At 38.0% G+C, this 25,057-nt stretch overlaps 1 protein-coding gene across 1 annotated transcript in view; it reads left to right on the top strand.

Moving 5' to 3' along the window:
- The window catches only part of frem2b (FRAS1 related extracellular matrix 2b), a 62,643-nt gene extending 39,259 nt beyond the window's left edge, over window positions 1-23,384 (top strand). The window contains exons 7-24 of the mRNA XM_032590317.1: window positions 6,387-6,536; window positions 9,024-9,233; window positions 9,317-9,514; window positions 9,621-9,785; window positions 10,022-10,204; window positions 10,310-10,440; window positions 10,529-10,684; window positions 10,884-11,187; window positions 11,329-11,460; window positions 13,215-13,546; window positions 16,603-16,795; window positions 16,928-17,032; window positions 17,254-17,381; window positions 18,280-18,414; window positions 18,593-18,719; window positions 20,151-20,338; window positions 20,429-20,575; window positions 22,420-23,384. Coding sequence (XP_032446208.1) covers window positions 6,387-6,536; window positions 9,024-9,233; window positions 9,317-9,514; window positions 9,621-9,785; window positions 10,022-10,204; window positions 10,310-10,440; window positions 10,529-10,684; window positions 10,884-11,187; window positions 11,329-11,460; window positions 13,215-13,546; window positions 16,603-16,795; window positions 16,928-17,032; window positions 17,254-17,381; window positions 18,280-18,414; window positions 18,593-18,719; window positions 20,151-20,338; window positions 20,429-20,575; window positions 22,420-22,923 — 3,488 coding nt within the window. The 3' untranslated portion in view covers window positions 22,924-23,384. The remainder of the gene's footprint in view (window positions 1-6,386; window positions 6,537-9,023; window positions 9,234-9,316; window positions 9,515-9,620; window positions 9,786-10,021; window positions 10,205-10,309; window positions 10,441-10,528; window positions 10,685-10,883; window positions 11,188-11,328; window positions 11,461-13,214; window positions 13,547-16,602; window positions 16,796-16,927; window positions 17,033-17,253; window positions 17,382-18,279; window positions 18,415-18,592; window positions 18,720-20,150; window positions 20,339-20,428; window positions 20,576-22,419) is intronic.
- The last annotated feature ends 1,673 nt before the right edge of the window (window positions 23,385-25,057 follow it).

Raw genomic sequence — 25,057 nt, 5'->3', positions numbered from 1 at the left:
TTGGGAGCTTTTCACCCGTACTACTCTGGAGTATTGACTGCAGCTGCTGAAAATGACTCCTTACAGCATGAAGTGTTTTTTTTAAATGGCGTCCCTCTCCATTGAAACTATTAAATTTCAATTTCATGGTCTTTACTGATGGCTTTAACTGTGACAGTGTCAGTCATGGGTGTCTTTTTAGCTCCCATGTTTAAAGATGACACATTTCCTCCCAGAATGAAGAATCAGTGATGTTTGAAAATAAGTTAAACAGTTAAATAAACACAAAGGTGTGCTTTAGGCATTTCTCTGAAGCTGTAGAAGGCGGGCCAAATTTGCAGAGTCAGAGTATATGTGTGTTGTGGTTACTGTTATGACCAGTTATGACCTGTGCAGAAAAATGGCAAAGCATTTAAAAGTATTAAAGAGTGGTGTAGAGAGTGTCTTACAAAAGTATTCATACTCCTTGAACTTTTTTTCCATGTTACAATGAGAACAGTGGAAAAATACAAACATTTCTTCAATCCTTTGTAAACAAAAATCCTAAAAGTGTGGTGTGTATGGATGTTGATCCTCTGAGTCAGTATGTTGTGGAACCCTCTTTTTCTACGTCTGTGTCTCTACTGGTTTTGATCATGTTGAAAGCAAATCCTTTAAATTTAGCTGAAACTCAGTCAGATTGGATAAACAGCAATTTAAAATTTTTCCTATCTTTTTTTTTTTTTGCATAATTTTGCACTTCCATTCAGTATACTGCCTCTAGAGACAGTTCAACATAAAAAAAACCCAAAACAAAACAAATAGCTAAGCAAGGTGGGGGGAATCAATTAACTCGCTCACTCTTTGGTTACCTAGCAACCACCTGTTGAGTAATGTGGTGTTTTGCCACTGTGTCTCACATCTACTTAAAAATAAAAAGACAACGGCGTGTTGACCTCTCTCAAGTGCAACAGCTCAAGAGGACAATGTGGATAAAACAGGAAAGGTCACACCACCAGTTTGCCAGTATTTCAAAATTTTAAAGCAAAAAAAACAAAACATCATTAATTATTGATATTGATTGATTTGAAGCACTTATGGAAGATAGTGTTTGCACTGTGACAAACTCCAGTGCGTGTGAATACCATTGTTCAGCCAGAGTTCAAAACTAAATAGAGTCTGTGACCATACATTGTAGACTTACTATATTATTACTGCATCCTTCTTTGCTTATGCCTGTTTCACTTTCCTAAGACGATCCAAATACATTGTAAATTGACCACAATCATATTCAGTTCAGTTCGTTGTTAGTTTTGACCTTGTCGAAGCTGTCCAGGGCATGCTGCACATCTCAGTCAGTGTCAGCCAAGACAGTTCCAAAACTCCCACTGCCCTGAACATGGTGAGGTTGATATGGAAAATGAATTAATGTTGTCGAAACATGAAGAGTGAGGAGAAATAAGATCATGTCAACTCCTCGTGTCTCCCCAAAGGAGTTGATAATGAAAAAGGCTTGAGCACTGATGTTGAAGTAAACAGCTCTGAGGCAAATGGAACAAAATTGATCTCCTGTCTAAAAGAGTAGAGAGGCAGCAAAAGATTCATTCCCGCTGTTAGTGCAGCTGTTCTGGCTACAGCCAAGGTTCTAATCCGCCCTCTAGACTCTAAGTACACATATGAGTCTAAAGCAAATGGGGGCATCACATCCTTCTTTGTCATCCCTCTTCTAGAATAGCATTCAAGTGCAGCACTTACATGTGCAGAAAGATTCTGTGGCCAGCCAAGCACCTGGCCAAGCCTAAGATGTCTATATGCTCAACGTCCCCAGGAGGCTTTTCAGCAGCTTTGCGAGGTTGTTGGCGCCAATATTTATTAAAAAATATATATATACCAGCTACCAATTTAAGAAAAATGCTTTCAACAAGATTTTTTCATTTCCAGCAAGCAAACTAAGGCACCATTATGAAATTAGATGCAGGTCAATAATGTAAATTTTCCTAGCTTCACATACAGAGTCCTTGCCAGCCTCTAATAAAACCTGCAATGGGCAACAAAAGTGAAGCAAAGGTGAGACTTTGTTTTGTAACTTTACCTTCACTGTAAATTAAAGCGAGCTGCTCTGATAATCAGTTTTGAGGGAATGTAACATGGAGGTGAGGGGGTGTTTTCTGCATAACTAGAAAAATATATTATTTCATCTCCTGCATTCCAACTTATCTAGAGAATAAAATAATATTACCAACATGCTGGGTCAAAGATGAACATGCTGGTATATGTTTCATGTTTCAGCAGACTCTTCCCACAGTATTTTTGAATAGTTTGATATCTTGCATTGTTGAATTGAATTTAGGGTTCTCTGCTTAAAGATGAAGAAGTGTTATTATTAAACTTGATATTTATATGATAGCAAAAATATATTTTTTAAAATTCTGTAAGAAATTTGGGAACATTTCACACAAACAGCAAACTTTCACCACAGGGTTTTTGAACTTGACAGTTCTTTTATATTTCTATGCTGTTTTATCTTTTTTTTTTTTTTTTACTTTGTTTTAAAGGGAAATATTTGTTAAAAACAATCTAGCAGAGAGAATACACTACCACATCTTCCCTCTTTCAATAAGATAACATTTTCTCTAATTTTGTGGTGCTTTGATCTAAGATTTTTGGGGTTTCAGTCAATTACCTACCTATATTTAAATATATGCTAATAGAAACTGTTTCCAATCCAAAGAGTTTTTACTTAAATATTTAATGTTGTTTTTCAAATGTGTCCTGGTGCTGTAAAAGCAGATATGAATAAACCACATAGGTTATACCAAGCTTCAGAAACGTAATCTTTAACCGCAGTCTTTCTTTGTAATTTCTAAATATTCCTACCTGGTGTCAAACTCTACTGACAGACTCTTAGCAATACCAGATTCTTTATGTTGCATTCTCAGTTATTGTTACTGCGGCAGTCCAACATAACTACACTGCTATCAACATCTGCATAAACATCTGTCTTGTATTTTCACCTTTTTGTCACCAAACTATCCCAGCAGAAGAAGATGCTGAACAGCATTCTGTTCTCTCTGACAGCACGCGTTGGCAACAAGTCTCCTGTATGTTTAAACGTTAATCTTGCAAATCTAAAAGGCATATCTTTTGATATATTCGGAACATCAGTTTATCTAAATTTCATATTTCTCTGTATATTTTATTATTTAAGCATGCCACATTTTCTTGACTGAAAGCTTAAAACCTGTCTAGAAACGACCTCAAGCAGCTCAAGATCCTTTGGATCGCGTCTAGCTGATCTCATGTCCAACAATGACATCACAATGGGTTCTGATAGCGATAATCAAACTAGACTGGTTTTGTCTATATAATCTTTGCACCTTTTTCTAGTTTTTTTTCATCTTTTTAACTATTTTTTTTTACATTTTGTAAAACAATTTCTCTTCCCTGTTTCTAAAATAACAAAACTGGAAAATCCTGGTTGATAAATTGTGATTTTTTTTCTACTAAAAGGTAAATCTTTTGGTAGATTTACAATCTGTCCAGGCTTTCTGTATTATTGCAGCCATCCTTACAACACCAGCTGTTTTCTCAGTCGCAGACAATAAGACAGCCAAATCCCTGTGATTTCCACCCCGTTTCTTTTGCCTGCTACGCAGTTGGAGAAACTTGTCGTTTCTTGCGGAGGTAATTGCTGTTTGATATTGACTCCGCATCCGGGGGAAAATGTTTTGGTGGGTCGAAACTGTAAGACATGAGACTGCTTGTACAGGTGTATTTATAGCCATGTGTCAGTTGCCTGTATATTTGACTCTGGTTCTGGGGGTATGATTATAAACCATTTTAACGATGGGCGGCATGAATCAGGAGGGAAACTTCCAAACCCTGCCATCATAGCTCACCTGGACTCTTATTTCCTCACATACTAACAGATGTCTATAACACTTAACTGTAGAAAAGCTGTCTTTTGACAGACATTTTTTTTTTTGGTGTTTGAAAATTCAGATGTTTATGCTTTTAGTCCCTACTGGAAATGGAAATGCACTTTTGCACTCTGTAGGCTTGGCTAGACTAGAGCGCGGTTGGCAGTAGAGCATTTACCTGAGCTTCAAATGAATCTTACCAATGGAGAAGCTACTTAGCGCTGTGGGAATTATATGCAATGTTCAAGTGAAATTAAGCTACCAGAGGGAGTTTAACAATTTGCCAAGAGAAGTCTGTGTCTCTCTCCATGTCTCATCTTTTCGTTTATGCTCACATGAATATAACATAAATTATTTTCCTGGCTCTTTAAATTTGCAGAATAAGTGGACTTGCATAGTAACTATCTACGGCTGTTTTTTAATTTCAAGTAGGAACAAAAAATAAAAACGATATGAATGTGATGCTTAGCTATTTTAAATAACTACAACAAAATATATAGTTTTGATTTGACTCTTCATTACTGACATCCATGAAACCCTATAGCCTGTGAGCTTTGTGGTGTCAGAGGCTGCTGCTGAACTGAAAGATATGGCTGATGGTTTACCTTTCAGTTAATGGGCCTTGAGTCTTTGAAGGGTTTTTTGTTTGTCTGGTGTGCAAACCTTATCTGATTACTGGACTAGTACAACTGTGCCTGAGTTCCTGGCTGCCAACCTTAGTCGTGTAGCTCTTATTACTCCTCCAGGTAGTGTGTGTGCAGGCTGCCAAAACCATCTTTGTTTGGTTTCTCTGTGGGGAGAAATCCTGGCAGCTGCAAGCCTCTTGATGCAGCATTTATTGTTCTGGCCATACTCTCATAACATATTAAAACATAAAAGTGGTCTGGCCTTTGCTTGCACTTAGGTTTAGTGCTTTTCTTAACCACGTGTTTGACTTCTCCAAGGGCTACAAAGTTACTACATTATTAGTTTCTTTTTCGCCCAAAGAAGAAGTTTTTACTTCTAATGTCGAGATACTGTAGCTAGGTCAGATAGAATCAGATAACATATATATCTCATCTGGATGTTGGGCTGGTTGCAGTATTGAGTCTGTCATCTATTACTATTTTATGTGTACTCTATGTCACAGAACAGTGAGGTGGAAGTAAAAGAAATATCTGAAGAGTATGTCTTGTATCTTTATCTCCAAGTCTGTTCAGGTATCTTTGCTAACTTTACACAATTAGAGACTGAAATGTTCTGTTTTTCTTTGCAAAACAGCTCAAGCTCAGACAGATTAGATGTTGAGTTTCAACAAACCTTTTTTTATATATTTTCGACTGACTTCGAACCTTTTTAACACATGAATATTCTTTGATCTAAACTGCTTCATTGTAGGTCCGGCTCTATGGTAAAACTCAGTCTGAAGCCTTTTACAGCCCCTAACAGGCTTTCTTCCAGGTTTGTCTTGTATTTAGCTCAAAAGTTCCTTAAATTAATGTCTACAGCATGATGGGTTCACCACTATATTCACAAACAGTTTCCTTTGCATGAAGGGTTCAGGGTGACAGAAACAGAAACAATTTTAATTTCTTCTGAACAGAGCAATTTCCTCAGAGTAAATAAAAACCACACTTTTCACAATTTTATATGTAAAAACAAATTTAAAATTATGCTTCATTTGTTATCTTCTACCACTCAGTCATGCACTACTTTGACTAGGTCTATCACATAAAATATATTTAAATATGTGGTTATAATGTAATACAATATGAAAAAGTTCAAGATGCAGGAATGCTTTGCAAGGAACCTTCAGCCATTGTTTATGTCTATTGTGTAGGAACACACTCTTTTGCTTGCTGAAATTGCTGCTTGATTGATTTCAACGTTTGGCTCTCACTGTTCTAGATTTGCTTGTCACTGGGAAAACTTTCCGAAACTAAACATCCCCGGGAGTCCAAGATCTTAACCAACTATTTCACAAACAGCATGACATATTGGACACCACTAAAAAAAGGAGTGTGGTTCTCTAACAGTTAAAAATCACAGCGGGTGAGTTTGGCTGCAGTTGAAACTCAGTTTATAGAAAAGCTAATTGCAGTCAGACAGGCCTGGGCTGGCACTTGGAGCTTTACATCCCCCAGACCTCCTGTCAGGCCTCCTGTCTGCCTCTCAGACCCATCACTATCAAAGTTAGCAGCTCCAGCAGACTCATCCCAAAGAGAACAAGGGAGTCTATTTTGCCTCAAGGTTGCTTTTCGCCTATTAATCTTTGTTTCAACTCTAGAGATGCTTCAACATTGTGTCAGGAAGTTAGAAAGTACAATTACAGCGCTGCTAATTTGATGGAAGAGATCCTTCAGTTTTCCTGTAATTAGAGATAATGCATGTGTGTAGCTATTAAAGATTCAGCTGTGCAATTACATCAAAATTTAACAGTGTTTGTTTGAAGCATTTAATGGACGCCGCACTCCTGTTTCCTTTTCCGTGTGCAGTGCGTTTCACTCCTATCTCTTTTGTCATTCCTAGCTCCGGTTTTCTACTTTGGAAGCATGGAGTACCACGTGGATGAGAGTGACGCCTTTGTGGAGGTGCAGGTGTGGAGGACAGGGTCTGATCTTTCCAAAGGAGGAACTGTGACAGTGCGCTCCAGAAGGACCGATCCTGTCTCAGCTGAGGGTATGTTCCTCTGTTAAAACCACAGATTCCTCCTGTACATGTTTACATTAATATACACCAGACTGAATAACAGGCTTAAGTTGCTGTCCCGCCACTCTTTGGTTATGTACACACAGCAGTCAAATGCGACCCAAATCTGCTTTGTTTGTCCAAATGCGACCTATATGCGGCTTTTTCTCCGCAGTCTGAGCGACCCAATTCCAATTTTTTCACCAAAAAATTAAAAATAAAATCTGATTTGTGCCAATTCCATATGTGCTACTAATCCTGAAACTTATCAAATTGTGTTCAAAGTGTCTGCAGTCTGAATAGTCATGTGGTGTTCTATTATTTTATGTTATTGATATGAGAAATACATACATCCTAATTCTGCTCCAAAAAAAGCTAGACACTGTAAATCAGCAATAACCGAAAGTTATGATTATGAAACTTCTGAACCTATGAAGGAAAACTATGTCACATCACAGTCAAACCACTCCTGGTTCTGACTACACATCCATTTCCTTACTGAAATTGGAGTCAGTACAACTAAAGCCATCACTATTAGTTGTGTTTTCTTTTTATTATGTTCCTTGATGATCTTGTGACGATGCTGTCTGATCTCATTGATGAATAAACTTTTAAATCGATACCATAAACGGCTCAATCCATTATTACTTCCTTAAACAATGCGCTGCTGTGTGACGTTTACGTTCTGCTGTTGGGATTTAAACTGTTCACAGAGAATTTCTATTGCGGTCAGGTATAATTAGCAGTATGAACGACCATGGAAAAAATAAAAAAAGTCACATTTTAGCAAAAAATCGGAATTGAGCATCAAGACCTGCTGTGTGAACGTAGCCTTTGTCTTACTGAGCTCAACTACAAAAGAAGATTTTCACTCTGGATATGTTGAGTGGATGGCCTGGGGAATGTAAACATTTTTAGGATGTACACATTGTTATGAATATAATGCAAGTCTGACTGCCAACTGAGTTTCAGGCGTGCATGCTGATCGCGCTGCATATTGCCACACACTTTGGAGGATGGGACTGATTGCTGTTTCCCCAAGTCTTCCCTGCAGCTTCTATTATCTCTGACCCCCAGGCGGTTATCCTCTTAACAGCTGTTCTTCTACCTGTGCAGCAGCTTTGAAAGGGAGATAGCATCTAATCATATGCGATAGAATGAAAATCCAAGACCACATATAGCTGGGTTATAAATACGTGAAAAATGGCCTGCAGGCAGAGATTGAGCTTTCAGTACAAAAGGCTCTTTAGAAAATGCAAAAAGAAGAATCTGTCTGTAGTTGGAGAGCTGTCCAGTCCGTGACAATGCTGTTTTATTTATTAAATAAACTCACATATCCATCAAATGCTCATAACTGTCATCTGTGTGACAAAATATTTTGCCACAGGGTTGACAGTATACTTTATTTGCCTAGTATGACTTTTCATCTTCTTCAGTAAGTGATATTCACAAACCAGTTAGAATGTATTTCAAATCTACTGTCAAAATAAAATCAAGTATTACCTCTATGGCTCTTTTTAGTTGTCCGTCTTTAAAGCACTAGTGTCTGGTTACAGTCCTCGAGGAACCTGACACAAGTGCCTGAAGTTTTTAAATGTTTCTGTCTGTTAACACACCTGAATCACATTTACAGGACTATTCAGGTGTGTTTAACTTGGGACACAAAAAGAGACAGTGATTAAGATTTTGCATAGTGATGTTTTTATAAGTTATATCTCCCCTACATATAGTAGAAAATTAATGTGTTTGTAAAAAAATTAAGAAATCCTAACTCATTTATCTAATTTTTCCAATAAAAAGTCAATACAATGTGGCATTTGTCTAATATAGGTATTAAAAAAAGGGAACCATGAATGATAATAAGATTTGCAGAAAAAAAAACTTTTTAAAAAGTTCCTCTTTAAATGATATTTGAAAAATTGATATAGCTGAGTCATAAGTGGAAGTGGAGACAGGGATCATACACAAATCCAATATTGAGTGCACTATTTCCAAATGTATGTGCGCAGTGCATACAAACTTTGTTCCCAAACAACATTCAAAACAGATTTGTAAAAAGAGAAAGCTCATACAACCTAAAAGGAGCTAAAATTTTGAAAAAAAAAAAAGGTTTAGAACGGAAAGATGCATTTCAATTGAAGGCATTATTAAACAATCTCAACAGTGAGCTAAAACAATCTAAATCTGCTTTTGAAAATCATTTTGATGAAACAATACGGCATTGAATAACCTGATGTTTTGTTGTGTTTTTTTTGTGTGTATTGTATGAAATATGTCTAATAATCTTCTAAGTTGAAATGCTAATTTCCTTTTATGCGAATAGTGGGCAGATATTAGAAGTTTATATGTCTTTCTGCTCCTTTTCATTCGTGTTTAGTTTAGTTGTTACATGAAATATTTATACTTATTATTGATTGAATGAAAAATGAAACAAAATGAAAAATGATATTTGAAAGTTCTATATCGTGTGGCGTGCAGCTGGCGTGGATTATGTGGGGATCAGCCGGAATCTGGATTTTGCTCCGGGCGTCACCATGCAAACATTTCGCGTGACCATCCTGGATGATCTTGGTCAGCCGGTCCTGGAAGGTCCAGAAAAGTTTGAGCTGGTGCTGCGAATGCCGATGAACGGAATCCTCGGCGAGCCGAGCAAAACGTCCATCATTATCAATGACTCCATCTCTGACTGTGAGTTAAAACTCTTTGTTGAAAGTTAGTCCAATGATTTTGAAAGTGTTTGTGACTTCAAGATCAAATTATTTTTGATCCAGTGCCCAAAGTGCAGTTCCGGCATGCTGTGCATGTGGGGAGTGAAAGCTCAGGGCAAATCTCAGCTACGGTGTACCGCAGTGGCGACATCAGCTACAAGTCAACAGTCCGCTGTTACAGCAGGCAGGGGACAGCCCAGGTGATGATGGACTTTAATGAAAGGCCAAACACAGATGCATCCATCATTACCTTCCTACCAGGTGGTGTTGCAGAACCTGACATGTGTCTCCTTTTTTAGCTCTATATGTACTGATGTAAAGATATGTCAGGCTGAGTTTCAGTTTTACACTGTGATTTATTTTGCAGGAGAGATTGAAAAACCTTGTTTACTTGTGCTGGTTGATGACACGGAACATGAGGAGGAGGAAGAGCTTCGTCTCGTCTTGGGGAGTCCCAAGAGCGAATCTCCGTTTGGAGCGTCTATTGGAAAGCAAAATGAAACTCTTATTAAAATTAAAGATGATGCAGACAGTAAGAATATTTTGCTAATATATTATATAAAAATGCCTACAGTGATGCACGCTGTAGACCAAATTAAAGAAATTACATGTAGAACTTTAGTAGTCATATTAAATATTCAAAATTAAATAATTAAATTAAATCAGGACTTTTATGTTTTCGGATTTGCAGTGCTGGTGACATATTATGAGTCTCACTAATGGTGACTATAACGCAGCATTTGATTTCACAGTAACGTCTTTTCACAGGATCTGTTATTAGTTTTGAAGAAACCAAATTCAGTGTGAGCGAACCAAAGAAAAAAGGTCAAGTCTCGGTGGTAAAGATCTCAGTGTTGCGTGTCGGAGACACCTCTAAGGTCTCTGTTGTTCGAGTGCACACCAAAGACGGATCTGCTACCTCAGGGGAGGACTACCATCCAATATCTGAGGGTAAATATTACTCTCAGCCTCTTTTATCAGACTGCCAAGTTAGATCTGCTGAAAATACTTCTCAAACTTTCTCGTTGGTGTGTGTGTGGGGGTTTTTTTCTGCAGAAATTGTGTTCAGACAGGGAGACACAGAGCATCATGTGGAGGTGGAGGTTTTATATGATGGTGTCAGAGAAATGAGGGAGGCCTTCACAGTCCATCTTAAGCCTGACGAGAACATGGTGGCAGAAACAAAGGTCATACTTTAACCTTTTTATTATTATCACATGAAAAGTAACATTTTGTTTTCTTATAAAACAAATTTTCTTGTTGGTCAATCAACAGATGAGCAAAGCCATCATCTATATTGAAGAGAGCAACAGCATGGCAGATGTGACGTTTCCCTCCATTCCCGTCGTGATTTCTCTGTTTAATTATGATGACAACGAACAAAACAAACCCTCCCTACCTGTGGCTGGATACCCTGTCATTTGTGTCACTGTATGTGCTAAACCAATCCCAACGTTTGCTTTTCTTTTACAGTGTCAACTGATTTTTAATTTTGTCTTATAGTTACTGAAGAAAATGTTTATCTGCTTTGAGTTGAATTGTAAATTCAGTACCTGCCTTAACAAAATGAATTTGCCTTGGAAACAAATGTTTCTGCTTTTCTCTTATACTCCTCTTTTTCCTCTTCCAGGCCTGTAACCCCAAGTATCCAGACTACCACAAAACAGGGTCTATCTGTGTGAGCGAGAGCATCAACAACACCTTAACTCGCTATCGCTGGCTTGTTAGCGCCCCCACCGGCCCAGATGGTGTCACTAGCCCAATGAGGGAGGTAGACTTTGACACTTTCTTCACTTCCTCCAAACTCATAACTCTGGACTCAGTCTATTTCCAGGCTGGTTCCAGGGTCCAATGCGCTGCCAGGGCTGTGAACTCTAACGGGGATGAAGGACTAGAACAAACTAGCTCCATAGTGTCAATCAGCACAGATGAGGGTGAGCATTTCTTATTAACACTTTTAAAAGATATAGCAATATAAAAAGGTTCTGGTGTGTTGTGTATTTATTATTCTTCTACCAGCCTGTTTTGGGTAAGGATCCACGTATATTTGTTTTTCATTTGTTGCACATTTTCAGGAATGTGTCAGCCTCGTGCTGTAGGCACGGTTGGGGCTGAGCCATTTTCTGCCAGGCTGCGATACAGTGGAGCAGAGGAAACAGACCATCCAAACCTCATCAAATTAACTGTCACCATGCCTCACATTGATGGTAAGAGAAAAAGGTTTTGTTAGGAAAATTGTATTAGTAATTATCAAATATTTGTTGTATCATGTAGCTTTGTAGTTACATTTAGATAATGTTTCTGTGTGTTAAATAACTTTGATTCTATCCTGAGACTTCCTTGGGAAATAGGGGTGACAGCTACTCTCAGCAGATGTTGCCCTGCAGGACTTCCTACAAGACAGAGGTGTTAATTGTTCCCAGCAGAGTTTTACATGCCTGACAATAAACTCTGCTCTGTGCTTCTTTGTGATACAAAGCCGTTGCTTTGAAGCTATGCAACGTGTCACCGTGCCTGGAGAAAGAAAGATTTAGAGTATAGATAACATGTGTCTAGAAGTGAATGTTATTTAGCGCTGCAACCATGTGATGAATGCTTTGACTCCACCCTTTTAGAGTTGCAGCGCCCCTTGTGGCAGGGTTCCTAAAGATCAATAAAAGAGAGGAACAGACAGATGTGTGGCAGAGTGGTTGGAGATTTGTGACTAAAAGCACATCTCTGTCTGCTCTCCTCGCGAGTATAACAGAATCTAACTCTCTTGTCTTTCCTGTATTTGTTTAAATTGTCTCTAATAGGTATTTAGACCTGACAGGTTTAGAATGTTTTTTAAGTGCCTGGAAGGCAGGGTATTCTCTGGGAGTCCAGCTGTGTGTGATTTAAACTTAGTATCAATACATCTAATCTGTAAAGGCATCAAAGGTTTGTTTGAGAAGATTAGTGAACAAACATCATCAGAAAAGCAAAGAACACACCAGACAAGTCAGGGATAAAGTGGTGGAGATGTTTAAAAAAGGATTGAGTTATAAACATTATCCTGTGCTTTGAGGATCTCATTGAAGTCTGTTCAAAAATAGAACCATTTCAGAAAAGCTACGAGAGAAACAGGCAAAAGCTCCAAGGTAATTCTGAAATCTGAGCAAAGCCCTTGCTGAAAGGAATGTTGAGAAGTTTTATTTGCACTTTTCCACAAGCCGTGTTAGAAGAGTAATGATTTTACATTTTTGAATTATATACAAAATGCAATGTATAATAGAAAACAAACACTGCACATCATCCTCCACACACCATTCCAACATGGTGACGGCAGCATCATGTTCTAATAATGCTTTTCTTTGGTTGGGATGGGGGTGCTTGTCAGAGTTGATGGGATGAAACTAAAATACAGGATGCTTCTAGAAGAAACCCTGTTTCTGCAAAAGACTTGAATCTGGGCTAGATGTTCACTTTTCAGCAGGATGAAGATATAACCATATGGCCAAAGTTAGTTGGGAGTTATCTAGATTAAAGCCTTTTTATGTGTCAAAATGAAACAGACAGAGTACAGACCTAAATCACATAGGGAATTTGTGAAGGGACTTGAGAAGTTATACTTGCACTAACATTGCGACTTTTGCTATGATGCGCCACTTGATCTATATATAAAACTTAAGAAATTGCTTTGGGTTTATTTCAAATGTAAAGGAGACGGAAAAGAAAGGGGAAAAATTAGGGAAGTTTTAAAGAGAAAGAATGTGATAAGAGCGGATGAGAAAGAAGCATTGGAAGAATCCCAGTCAACACCCTACAAGTCTGCTTCTACACTTGCAGAAAGAGAGAAAAAACAGAACCAAGACACTATGGCAAAAAACAACATGCATAAGTAATAACAATTATAACATCACTGAATGTAGAATGCAGAATATTTATGCAGTGCTTTAGACACTACAGCATGTTATTACCCCCTGTTTGTATCCTCCAACAGGAATGTTGCCGGTTGTATCCACCCGACCCCTTTCTAATTTTGAGCTGACGCTGAGCCCCGATGGGACGCGTGTCGGCCACCATCGCTGCTCCAATTTGTTGGACTACACTGAGGTCAAGACCAACTACGGCTTTTTAACCGAAGCCACCAAGAATCCAGAGATTATTGGACAGACAGCGCCTTACCAATACAGCACTTCTCTGAGGGGATCCAGCACTCTACGGTTCTACAGAAACCTCAACTTGGAGGCTTGTTTGTGGGAATTCACCAGCTACTATGACATGTCCGAGCTTCTCAGTGACTGTGGAGGCACCATCGGGACTGATGGACAGGTAGACACTACTGCTTTTGAGCTTCCGCTCACCTTTGAACTCTTATTTTGTCTCTAAAAATTAGGAGCTTCAACTCAATTCAAGATAGCCTTTCCATCTCTTGGGGATAGGATTGTGCCCTCTAGGAGTTATTGATTGAAATTTATGATCTTATTAAAACTGGCCTCTTTGATTGCCACCCAACCACCCAGTAATTCTAAACTGAGAACAAGCATGTGTGGAAGCCAATAATTGCTTGTAGGTTTGTCCCCGCTAGTAATGTCTAACCCAGCACCTGCTCCCCTTTGTTCCCGGTAGAACAAGTTATTTGTCTTGTGAAAGTGGCAGTAAATGGCCAACAGTCTCATAAAAATAAAAATTCATCGCTTTTGCCACATGCACAGAGTGCTCGTTGCAGCAGCAGATGTTTTACACAGCACAAGACGGTCGAAATCTTCCATCTTCCCCTGGCCTTCTGGCACACATGCCTCTCAGCCTTCAACATTTGCATTCACCTTGGAAACTTGCTCTTAGATCACATTGAGTTAATTAAGGCAGAGAGTTGATAAAAGAGGTCCATAAGAATTCAGAGGGCACCTCATGGTAAAAAACTTCAACTGCAATCCCCTCTGAGCATCAGTAATTTAACCCTGAAGCACTGTGCCACTATATCCTGTATTTCTGTGCCTGTTGGGCTCCACCAGTTTGTCGATTTTTCCAGTGTAAGGTGAGATTTTCACTTTACATAGCTTCAGGTTTGTTTTAATAACAAAGCATCGCCTCGGTGATAAGGACCTTTTTCAACAAGTGGAAATGAGTTGCCTGTAACCTCATAATTTGAATGTGAAAGCGGCATTTGGGAACTTGTCTCGACAGGTAACTAGTCGGCTGCCTTGCAAAAGTATTTTTGCACATTAAGCCTTTCCATATTTCCTCTACAATCACAAATGTCAATGAGTCTTTGAGGATTTTAGTACATAATTGTGACGTGAATAGAAAATGACACAGGTTTAAATGAAAATCTTAGAAGTGTGAAGTGTGTTTGAATGAAACCATTTGAGTCAACACCATGTAAAGCCACATTTTTCTGCAGATACAATTGCAAATCTTTTGGGGTGTGACATGTAAATGCTTTTTTTTCTTGTAGAGGGAGGGATTTTTCCCCATTTTTTTCAAGTTTAGTCAGATTAGAGCATGTGTCTAAACAGGCCAGTTTTTCCCACAGATTTCTGTCTTGCCATAGATTCCCAATTTAAATCTGGACCTATTCTGGGCAATTCTAACTCATTATCTCAATATATCCATGCTTTTGTAACTTCAGCTAGCCATTTTCGTTTTCTTTTCTTCCAGGATTGTCACCTTCTTCCATGTTTTTGCTGTGTATCATTCATGACTTGCAACAAACTGCAATTAGGACTTCTTATGGCTTTGCTTTTATGTTTATTTTATTTAGCTTATTCTTCTATTGACAGATTTTTCTAGCTTAGCTGTGGATTTCTGCAGCTTCTCATTGAGTCTCTTGCCTGCTTCTCTGATTCTCTGCTTCCTCTTTGCCAGAGCTGTCACTTTAGGTGGAGTTAGATGTTTTGTTAGGTTTGCAGTTGTGGAAAAGTCTTCCTTATTTTGGATGTTGGATGGAATATCACTCAGTGATATGCAGTTGTTGAGCTGCATTTTATTTAGCGGTTAAATGCAAAAGGAAACATTACTTTATTTTAATTAAATAGTTAGCAGCTGTTAATACAATACATAAAGAGGCATAAAGGATGAATGCTTTTGCAAACACTGCAAGAATAAAATCTTTCCAAGTATTTTTGGTCTAGTTGTTAGTGCAAATATCTTAGTACACTTAAAGGAAAACAAAATTAACTTACAAGTAATTTTTCAGCAAGATATAGGAGCTTGTTTTAAGTCAATAATTCCTTAATATTGATCAAAAAGTACTGGTTCCATTGGCAGATTATTTCACTTATAAAAGGAGAAAATATCATGTAACAAGTGAAATAATAGTGGATCTAGTACTTTTTTGATCAGTATTATATCTTGCTGAAAAATTACTTGTAACTTAATTTTGTCTTTTTTGTTCCAAGTGTATTAACATATTTGCACTAGAAACTAAACCAAACACACTTCGTAAGATTCTGTGTTTTTGCAGTGTAGGCAAATTATATACCTGACTTCTGCCACAAGCAGACATAAATGAGCATGTTGAGTGCCTTTTCTTGACTGATTGAGAAAAGACATATTAATATTTAGGCCAAGGATGATTTATTAGATGAACTGTGTGCTTTTGTTCATCCTCCTGGGTTTTTTCAAAGACAGAACTATAGATAGATGCATAGAATGAAGGTCCACCAGCACAGACTCGGGATGTACATGACAGGATGAGTAGAAAAGAAAACAGCCTTTTCTTGCCGGTGCCCTGTGACCCAAGTTCTCCCCTAAGTGGGCCGGCAGGCTGATTGGAGACAGCTTAGTAGAGGCTCGCTTTAGTGTCATGTCACAGTGCAGGGCTTACTGCCCAGCTTAACAAGACCGCAGGAATCTATTAAAACCCAGCAGGTTGTGTCAGAAGGCCATTCAGCAAATCATTCGGCTGAGCTCTAAATGCCCAAAGGCGTAGGCACGTCTCCACATGAACACAAAGCTAGTGCAGGCAGGTACCTCTCACAGGTCAGAGGAAAGTGCAGATACCAAAGAGCACTCCCTCCGAGGACTTTGACCATTTTAGGACAGCTCTTTTTAGAGAATGAAACATTTAGTACAGCTGCCGTGAGGCATTTGTGGAAATAGAAAATGCAGAATTAACTCTGTGAAGGCACAGCTAAGCGATTCATACACAGAATGCACTAAATATTTCAGCTATAGATCAGTAAGAGAAAACTTTTATTGCCATAAGGCATACTAAATGGTCTTTAAACTTCCCTAAAGTATTGTTGTTTGACTTTATCTGTTGCTTTTGTGCAACAGAACATTGATCGGACAATAGCGATATGTGGTTCTATAGTTGGTGTATTGCATGCATAACGAGTACGTCATTAGCAATAGAACTCACAATTATGCTGTTTTCACCACAGGTGCTGAATCTCATCCAATCCTTTGTGACCCTCCGAGTCCCACTGCATGTGTCCTACGTCTTCCATTCTCCTGTGGGAGCAGGAGGCTGGCAGCACTTTGACTTGCAGTCAGAGCTAAGGCTCACGTTTGTGTACGACACTGCCATCTTGTGGCGGGATGGCATTGGGAGTCCACCAGAGGCTGAACTGCAAGGCAAGTTTGGGAAAGGGGTTGGAGTTGTTAATATTTGATGTTAAAAAGTTTAATGTGTGCCAAGTTTGTTGAGAAGGATGTTTAAAATGTATGTAGTTAATAAATAATAGCAGTCTTTCACCATCTCTGCAGGTGCCCTCTACCCAACTAGCATGCGTATAAACGGCCTGGGGCAACTAGTAGTTAACTTCCGCACTGAGGCTCGATTCAGAGGCCTGTTTGTGCTTGCACATCTAGGTACAGTATCTATGATTAAATGTACCTTAATATGATAGCTGATTTTACATAATATGTCATTTTGAATAAAAATTATAACTAGATATTTATTTAAAAGAAATGTAAAACAGTGTGAAGTTTTGATACCTTTAATTGACAGTCCAGTCCCTTTGTTTGACAAATGTTTATATCCAGCTACTCTAATATTTGTACTGATGTATGTTATGTATGTTTTCCCACAGCTTCACCTCTGACCTCAATGGTCATATGTGCAGAACACCCTGGTTTAACGTTCAACCTCAGCCTTGTTAGGAGTGAGCCAACCTACAGTCAGCCCATTCAACAGTGGACATTCATCTCTGATTTTGCTGTAAGTAAAAGTTTTGTTACTGGGGAAACGGTAAGAGAATCTTCCTTTTTTTTGCTTGTTTTTGTTATAATAATGCTTCCTGGCATCTTATACTGTCCTGAAGGCTGTTCATTTCCCCGAAGATGGTATCATATTTATGAGGAAAAGGCATTTGTAGGTCGAGAAGCAAGCTTTATTTTGTGGGTTGTGGCCATAAAAAATTTTACATATTCATCTTTGACATTTTCAAACAGCTTTTGGCATAGGCATCACCCTCACTGGAATAACAGAACTAGTCATTGGAGAATTCCCAAGATGAGATTCTGGAGTGGCAATCCTATATCATCAAACCTGTCAGAGCAGGGTTTGTCAGAGACAAGTTCCAAAATTTAGGATGGAAGAGGACAAAATGTTCTGCCTGCAGTCATCGCCACAACCCTAATGTGTTCTCACCCAATCTGAGAACCCATTGGGTGGTGAGTGTCCAATGCAGCCATATTGGATGACTTGTGACAATTGACGACTGAGTAATAGAACACAATCCCCCAGCATTGGGCTGCACACAATTGGTTGTGTACATTTGTCTCACTTTTGAGGTCCATTTTGTTAAATGAATAAGCTGCTAAAGTGCCAGATTGTTTTGTTTCTTCAGACTCCAACCATACCAAACCAAGAAACCGCAACCAAAAAAAACTGTCAAAAGCAGAATATGTTGTTTGGCAAGTGTATTTGGCAAGTTTTTCATGGGCAAATAGAAGTACTCAGCTCTGCTTCCCAGCCCACAAAGGCATTTTCCTTACAAATTTATTCAATTTACAGGGAAAATATCAACCTGTCAGTCATAGCAAATGCACATATCCTAATTTTTTAAAGTTTTCATCTGTTTCAACCTTTTTTAACATGGTTTCTCCTACTTCAGGTGCGTGACTACTCTGGTTTGTACACAGTAAAGCTGATCCCCTGTACTTCCCCTCCGAGCTTAGAGTACACCCTTCCTCCTGTCTGCAGTCCTAGAGAGCCCCTCAACTTTGATTTGGATATCCGCTTTCAGCAGGTACATTCACCTTAATGAATTTCAATTTTAGGGTTTAGCATTTTTGAAAAACAATTTTTTAGAGCGTTTTAAAGATAAACATACTCTGTATTGCCCATACAATCCCTAATTTTGATTTTTTTTGTTTTCAGATCTATTTATTTATATTACCTGTGCTGAATCATCTGTGTGATTCTAGGTTAGCGATCCAGTGGCTGCTGAATTCAGCTTAAACACGCAGATGATCCTGTTGTCCAAACGGACACTCTGGCTGTCAGATGGCTCCATGGGCTTCGGACAGGAGAGTGATACGGCTTTCTCTCAGGGTAAAGTGTTACAAAAATCCCTGTAGCAGAAGTTTTATTTCAATATGTTTTAACAGGGCATTTTTGATTGCTCAACACTGTGGGGTTTCTTTATTGAACTTACTAAAAACAAAAATTTCATATTTCATGAAACATTTTTGTAGATTTAGCAGATCTGTATCCCATTATTTTCTGACTTAGTAAGAAGAAAATTAAAAGGAAACGAGGCCATGTGAACTGTCTTTTTGACTTATTTGCTCTTCCTGAGAAAGGAAATTAAAAAAACTGAAGATCTTATTCCAAGTTTGAAATTTAATCCAGTGCTGGGATAACTTTAAATAGAATCAGTGTGTTTTTTTCCCCTCAAGATTGAGTTTTATTTTATTTACTTAAGGTTCAGGTCTCTCTGTTCCTTACAAAGTCCAAAGTCCTGTTTTGTTGACATGCACAGGTCTTTTCTTATTTCATACCCATGTACAGTGCCTGTAAAAAACTATTCACCCTTTGGATGTTTTACTCGTCCTGTCTGTCGCTTTTACAAATCAAACATAATCAACACAATTTGGCTTTTTTGACAAAAAAAAACAACTTAAATGTTGAAATAAAAACTGATTTCTGCAATGATTCCAGTAATGACAAATAAAAAGATTTTACATGAAATACATGACTAGATAAATATTAATCTCCTTTTAGTCAATATTACAGGGATCTTCAGCTAAAGTCCTTGTGGGCCAATGCCTCTGCTTCAAAACACCTTTGTCAAATAATGAAGTTATCAGCAGGTTTCTGGAGAGTTTGACTGCACACTGACAAGGTAACTCAGCCGTTTGATTCAGGTGTGTTGTCCAAGGGACACATCTACAAGTTGCAGGACACCGGCCCTTGAGGACTGGAGCTAAAGACCCCTGATTTAGCAGCCGCAACTTTGGCTGCAGTCATAGTATGGAGTCTGTGTGAACAGGTCTCAATCAGCCTGGACAATGCAATTTCACTCCATTCTTTTTGGCAAAACTGTTCAAGTTTTGCCAAAGTTTTGTGTGTGGATCTGCTGTGAACAGCCCTTTTCAAATCTTGCCACAAATTCTCTATCAGACTGAGGTCTGGGCTTTGACTGCTATCAAAAATAGAATATTCTGATTCTGATTTTAAAAATGTGCATATATTTTTGTGCATTAAGAAAACAACAAACTATCTGCAATATATGAAAATAAAACTGTTCAAACAACAGATATGTGCTAATACCAGCAGAAATTGTATTTAAAGTGACCATAACTGTGAAAACACCAGGAGGTATATAAACACTTTTTTAGTTTATTGGAAAAATAACCAAAATCTATTTCTTTATTTTAAAATTAGTTTTTGTTGTCAAAAAGCTTGAACAGTCCATTAAAACATAAAATTTCCCACCGCTCTTTAGAATAAATAAGACTAATTTTTTGTTTGTTTGTTTAGGGGATACAATTTATGGGAGAGTGATGGTGGATCCAGTTCAGAACTTGGGCGACTCCTTTATTTGCAACATAGAGAAAGTGTTCCTGTGCACTGGTGCTGATGGCTACGTCCCAAAATACAACCCAGGCAACTTTGAGTTTGGTTGCCTGGCTGATGCTCCGTCCCTGCTGTACAGGTTCAAGATTATTGTGAGTAAAAGATAACAATCCCCCATGTCAAGATGTGTGCTGTGTGGCCATTGGTACCTTGGTGTTCATTTATTGAATTTGTCTCTAAAGGACAAGGCCCAGCCAGAGACCCAGGCCCATTCCTTTGGCAATGTTGCCTTTAATGCTTTCCTGGCAGTGGATGACCCTGATGCTTTGGTTCTGGTCAGACAGTCTGGGGCAGATGGTTTCAGAATGGATTCTGCAGCTCTCTTTCAGGTCAGTGTTCATCCATTAAAAAAAATCCTGCGAGTATTTTATCAGCATTTTATTTGGTTGCCTAAGTCAGCCTTACAATTTCCATTAAAACTGGTATAATCACAACATTTCCCCTGTCTAAGAACTAATCCGTAAAGAATAAAAATAGATAAGAGTCACACAAAGTGATTATAAGATATTTTTTTCCCATACATTTTTCTTTTAACAAGCTGTAAGAAAAGAAAAAAGATTTACTGTTTCCACTTAAAAAATTCCAGCAAGTATATAATTCTGGCTTCTAATGGCCTTGAACAGCACAGTCAAGTATGACTCAAAGTTTCAGCCTTTCATCATGTCTACATTGCTTCTTCTTCTAGCCACCGAGTCGGTTTTTCTTGGCTTATTAGGAGGAAAAAGGATCATTTGGTTCACAGTTGGAAGGTGTTCTGCAACAGCCTGAATGCTTCTCTGCTTTAACTTAACTGCACAATTTATGGACTCTGTTCATGTGAAAATCACATCATATTGTTTATATTAACTAGATAAATGGCAAATTAAATATATATATTTGCAGAAGTCTTCAATAATGCAGGAGAGTTCAGTGGGTTCTTCTGTAACAATTTTCATAGGTAAATGTCAAACCCTATAATAAGGCGAGATAAGGAAACATTTGTTTCTATAGCAACGTTGATATACAAGGGCTTTACAAAAAATTGAAAATACTGTTGAAAACGTTAAAAAACATTATAATACGCTATATTGTGAGCTAGGGGGAGCATATTGAACAGACTGCAGCCTTGAGAAACCCCACTTGCAATATCTGCTAACTAATATTTTTATTCAAAACCTCGTGAATTTACATTCCACTAACTTTATTTAATAGCATTAGAAGAGTTTAATTTCAGGAATAACAGCATTTCATAAAAAAAAAAAAAAGAATTAGGACAGATATTTTGGTTTGAGGTGAGCATATGGTGCTCTTAATCTTTCCCTTTTATTTAGTGTTGTAGCATCTTGGTGCTTTATTGTGAGTATTTTGTACTAATGGGACAAACATGTGACAATATGTTCACAGAAAGAAAACATGTTGAAAGTAAAGTGCTTAAAAAAAGTTAAATATTTTCAAAATTGAAAATAGATTTCTTTTTATGCCTGTTTAGGTTTTTGAGAAGTTGAGCCAGAAAGTTACTCATGTAGGTCAGAAGCCAAAATGCAGTCAGGAATTTGAGCAGAGCATAGTGAAGATTCAGTTACAGCTTGCAGAACTTGCACAAAGAGAAGAGGACACGGAGTGCAGGCTTAGTAACAGGAACAACCAAGAAAGAACAGCAAAAAAAAAAAAAAAGTAAGCTTATATACAGAGGTGACGGTGGAGAATGTCATTGACTGCAGGTGTGCTTATCAGGGGATTAGAAACGGCTGTGCAAATTTCTATAATTGCTCAGACTTATTTTTGCTGTGTTTTTTTTGCTGTGTAAATAAACTGTGTAAGTGTAAATAAAAATGTGCACATTGAATTTATGACAGTTTCTATAAAATGAATGGATCGACTTATAGTTTGATACTTGCTAGGAGTTTATTATTTTTCTTTTGCAATGGACTGAGATGTTTATTTTTCTAATGCTATGCTGAGATATTTAGTAAAGGAGTTATGTACAAACTTGATACTTTTTGGAGTCAGACTCAAGAAGTTTTCCACAAATTGTATCTAAAATATGTATTTTAATGCCCATAAGGGGGTGCTGCAACAATATTTTGTATGAGAAATGCTTTTTAAGTGTAAATGTTTAAACCTTTTCATGTAGACCCATAAATGAATGACAAATTGGAGACTTTTTATAAGTCCCTTATTTTGCTTCTGTCAGGTGGCTGCAGGGAGAGAGTGGTACATTCATACAATCTACACAGTCCGTTCCCGGGACAATGCGAATCGGGGGATAGGGAAGAGAAGCTTGGAATATCACGCGATCAGCCAGCACTCGGATCGTCTGCCTGAGGGTCACCATCGCACCAGAAGGTCTTCCAGCATTGAGCCTGACGTAGTTGATGAGATTGGCGTGGAAAACAACCGTGGTACCAACATCTTGCACATCTCACTGGACCTTAGCAGCCAGCAGAAGACGAGTCCAGAGAAGGAGATCTTCACCAAAGGAATCATCCCCCATGAACTCAACCAGAGAGACAGTGATGATAGACTTGTGTTAATCATTGGGATCTTTGTTGGATTGCTCCTCACTGTGCTTCTCATTATTGTAGTGGTCTTACTGGTGCGGTCTAAGCAGGAGAAGAAAGAAGTACCCAGGAACTCCACCAGTACAGAACCCATGATTACTCAAAACCTCAGCAACAGTGACAGTTCTGAGGTCTAACATGCCAATGATTGACAGATGTAGTTCATTTTTGTTTTGAAAGTGCCTCACAGTTAGCTTAAAAATAAGTTAAGATTTCACATGAAGCAACACAAACAAAAGCTTTGATATTATTCAAAAAATGACTTGAAATATTTCTTCACTTCCAAAGACAGGGAGTGGACCGAGCACTAAGTGGGTGATGGACATAATTAGTCGCTGTCTCAAAGTACTTGTCAAATTGTCAGCACTCACTTGCTATTATTGATTGGCAATGAAGCCAATTGATCCAAAAAAGGTATTTTGTTTCCAAAGGTGCTACAGGAGATCCCCCCTTATGTTGAATGGCTTTGGCTGTTTTGCTGAGGAGGTCAAGAGAAGTTGAATATTACACAGACATTATTGTAAAAAGACTTTGTAGACACTGGCTTGCTTACACTGAAAAAAAAAATCTTTTATCAAGAAAGAGTTGTCTTTAGATTCAGAGTGTGCCTAAGATGTTCCCAAGACTTTGAGATTTTATGATGTAAAGTGTTTCTTCAGCGTTATCAGCAAAACATACATTTAAATTAAACAAAACATTTTAATGGACATTTCTGTGTTCATGTGTCTGCATGCTTTTAAGTTTTGTATTTTAAGCAGTCTAACCACTTATTTGACTTTGTGAAAAAAATGTGTCTGATCTGCTGTATTTTCCACCACATGTCGTCACACTGTATATCCCAGTATTTATCCATAGTTAACTGTTTGCATTCCCTTGATATTTTGCTGTTGAAACACTGTTTTAAAACAAATCTGGATTTATGGTTAATATATGGCACTAAATCAAAAAAGAGCATTTCTTTTGGTATTACAGCAGATTTTAAGACAGCTGGTCTGCAGTGTATATCTTATATGAATGGATCAAATCAACGTTTTTAAAGAGGAACCATTTTACACACTTGAAAGAACTTGTACACACTTCGTTTGTGTTGACTGGTGATTGTGTTTTCTGGCGATTACTGTGACACTACATTTTTGGGTCAGCTGTGCTGTTTAGTTATTTTGTTATATTTCACACAAAGGGAGTTAAATGTTTTCCTACAATCACTGTTGTTCACCTTAAAACAGGGGTGGGCAACTCCAGGCCTCGAGGGCCGGTCTCCTGCAACTTTTAGATGTATCTCTACTTCAACACACCTGAGTCAAATAATGAGGTCATTAGCAGGACTCTGGAGAACTTGACTGCACTTAGGAGGTGATTCAGCTGTTGGATTCAAGCGTGTTGGATCAGGGAGACATCTAAGAGTTGCAGGACACCGGCCCTCGAGGACCAGGATTGCCCACCCCTGCCTTAAAATATGATTTGCTACTATTAAATATGTTAAGTTATTTTCAATACATTATGTCTAGGCATGAATCATTCATGCCTTTTGTTGTCTTCCTTTTGAGAATATTAAATATTAATGTGCCCTGTTTTCATTGAAATACAGTTTACTGAGTTGAAACTTTATCTTTGCTCTTCCTCATATCCAGGCACCTGACTGCCACAAAGCCGATTTTCCCTTCATCCTGTTTAAATGCTGATTTCATTATATATTTTATAAATGTTCCAGCATTTGCAGTTTATTTTGAGATTAAAAACAGTTCTATGCAACATTTAGTCTAATGCGTTTATTAAATGTCACTGTCAAGCCTTTTTTCATAGTATTGTTTCACAATCAGTTTGCAACCTTACATTTAACTGTATCTGTGTCTTGTTTTTAACATGTGCTTTGAGTGCGTTCAGAGAGTTATATGTATTTATGTATATACATGTCCTGTATTTTACATTTAAATGTACTATTTGGAAGTTTTGGGAATGGTTATTGTTTTAAAAAAAAAAAAGGCATACTGTATTTGCTGTAAGAATTTGTAACATAGACCTGAAGTTCAACATGGTCTGCAAATAAAATAATTTTCCAAGAAAAATCTTTGAAATTTATGGGTTGCAATTATAGTAAAATATGGGCATGCTTGAGAAATTCTGCAAAGTCTTCCAGTGGGGTGGAGGGAATAGAATAGAGAAACAGCAGTTATCAAACCAGTAAAAGAACTTGAATATTATTGAAAAAGTTGTGTTTCAACAGTTTTAACAATGACCAACCGCTTCCACATCTTTTAGTCCGGTTTCCGT

Source organism: Xiphophorus hellerii, chromosome 18 (genome assembly GCF_003331165.1).
Source record: "Xiphophorus hellerii strain 12219 chromosome 18, Xiphophorus_hellerii-4.1, whole genome shotgun sequence".
In the NCBI taxonomy this organism is placed as follows: Eukaryota; Metazoa; Chordata; class Actinopteri; order Cyprinodontiformes; family Poeciliidae; genus Xiphophorus; species Xiphophorus hellerii.
This window is presented reverse-complemented; position numbering and strand designations above follow the sequence as displayed.